Raw genomic sequence first — 1,418 nt, 5'->3', positions numbered from 1 at the left:
TTTTTAACTGCATTTTTGAGCATCTGTGCAGGGTTTGAAACGCATTTGGAAGATAATAAAATTAAGCCGCCTGCTGGTCTTGAGAAAGGGTCAGTTGACAGGAACATATTTGAAACCATTCTTCCACCAGCAGTTTGCCACTTAGTAACCTTTTTCTTTTTGTTTGGCACATTACCTAAGCCATTTTGCATCTTTCCCAAGTAACAACGTATATACAGCCACATCCAAAAAATAAACTAAAAAACTTTTCTTTTTTTTTTTTTCTTTTTATCTTGGATGCTTAATTCTCTGAGACGTTGCACCCATTAATAAAACAAAGACTGACTTATTTATGCTAACTAAAATAATGAAAACATGACATTTAAGATGGGAATATTGGATCAAACTAATAAAACAAAAAAACAGTTTTAATTTAGAAATGTGGGTTTAATGAGAGGTAGATTTAATACCTGCTTAAAGGTTGTTATTTTCAAAACATTGTCAGAAAATGTGTTCTGATATATGACACAATGTGAACATGTACAGAAATACAAAAAATACTTATTTTTGTTTTGCTGTTGTAATTTCTTGACAGCTGCGATGAAATGACCATTTGTTCTATATATTTTTTCTGTGAGTAAAAAACAAAAATTGTTTTTCCACAGCCACAGGGGGATTAATTGGCCGTAGGCATGAACGTGAGCTCCTGTCTCTGTGTTGTGCTGTTTGATGGACCGGTGTGCTCTCACCTCCTATCTGCTAGAATCGCCTGCACTCCATCTAAATTGGCTATAGAAAATTGATGCATGGACAGTTTTATATTATAAATCACTGTGATTACGGTGTGCAGTGATGAAACATAAGAATGGTCTGTCCAGACAATTTTGTCCACATCAGCGGGRTGCAYGCAATTCTTTGCTCCTGGAACAAAGCAATGTGTTAAAAATGGATATGATATTTTTGTATTTTTTAATGCAGCTTTTCTTTTTTCTTTTGTGTCTTGCATGTTAACAGGTATTTTCACGCTGTCAGGGGTCAGTATCTACATCAAATATTCTAATCAGGCCATGGAGGAGTTCCAACGGATTGTTCCCCCTGAAAATCTCGTCTTTGTGCACGTCTCCTTTGGCTGGTCGTTAGCCTTGGCATGGCTCTCCTACAGCCTAGAGGTAGCAACAGGTCTGCTGCTGTTGYTAGCTGCCAGAATAACTCAAATAAAAGGGCATTATGATTCTGGTGTTGCTATAGCTATGTTGTAGTGAAACTATATACTCATATTTTTTAGGGGCAGTTTTTTTTTTGTCTGTAGTTGTTTTRTTTCTTACTAGCTTGCCAGCTTGTAAGAGACCAAAACATCAAGAGCCAAAAAACACAGAATGTACCGAAGGTAACTTTCATGGGCACACACAGAAGCTAACATTAAATCACATTACCGAACT

At 36.4% G+C, this 1,418-nt stretch overlaps 1 protein-coding gene across 1 annotated transcript in view; it reads left to right on the top strand.

Annotated features, from left to right (window-relative positions):
* The window catches only part of LOC103468842 (transmembrane protein 235), an 11,353-nt gene extending 9,941 nt beyond the window's left edge, over nt 1-1,412 (top strand). Inside the window, exon 4 of the mRNA XM_008416200.2 lies at nt 994-1,412. Coding sequence (XP_008414422.1) covers nt 994-1,238 — 245 coding nt within the window. The 3' untranslated portion in view covers nt 1,239-1,412. The remainder of the gene's footprint in view (nt 1-993) is intronic.
* Nucleotides 1,413-1,418: the final 6 nt, after the last annotated feature.

The sequence above is a fragment of the Poecilia reticulata genome, linkage group LG8, assembly GCF_000633615.1.
Source record: "Poecilia reticulata strain Guanapo linkage group LG8, Guppy_female_1.0+MT, whole genome shotgun sequence".
Lineage (NCBI taxonomy): Eukaryota > Metazoa > Chordata > Actinopteri > Cyprinodontiformes > Poeciliidae > Poecilia > Poecilia reticulata.
This window is presented reverse-complemented; position numbering and strand designations above follow the sequence as displayed.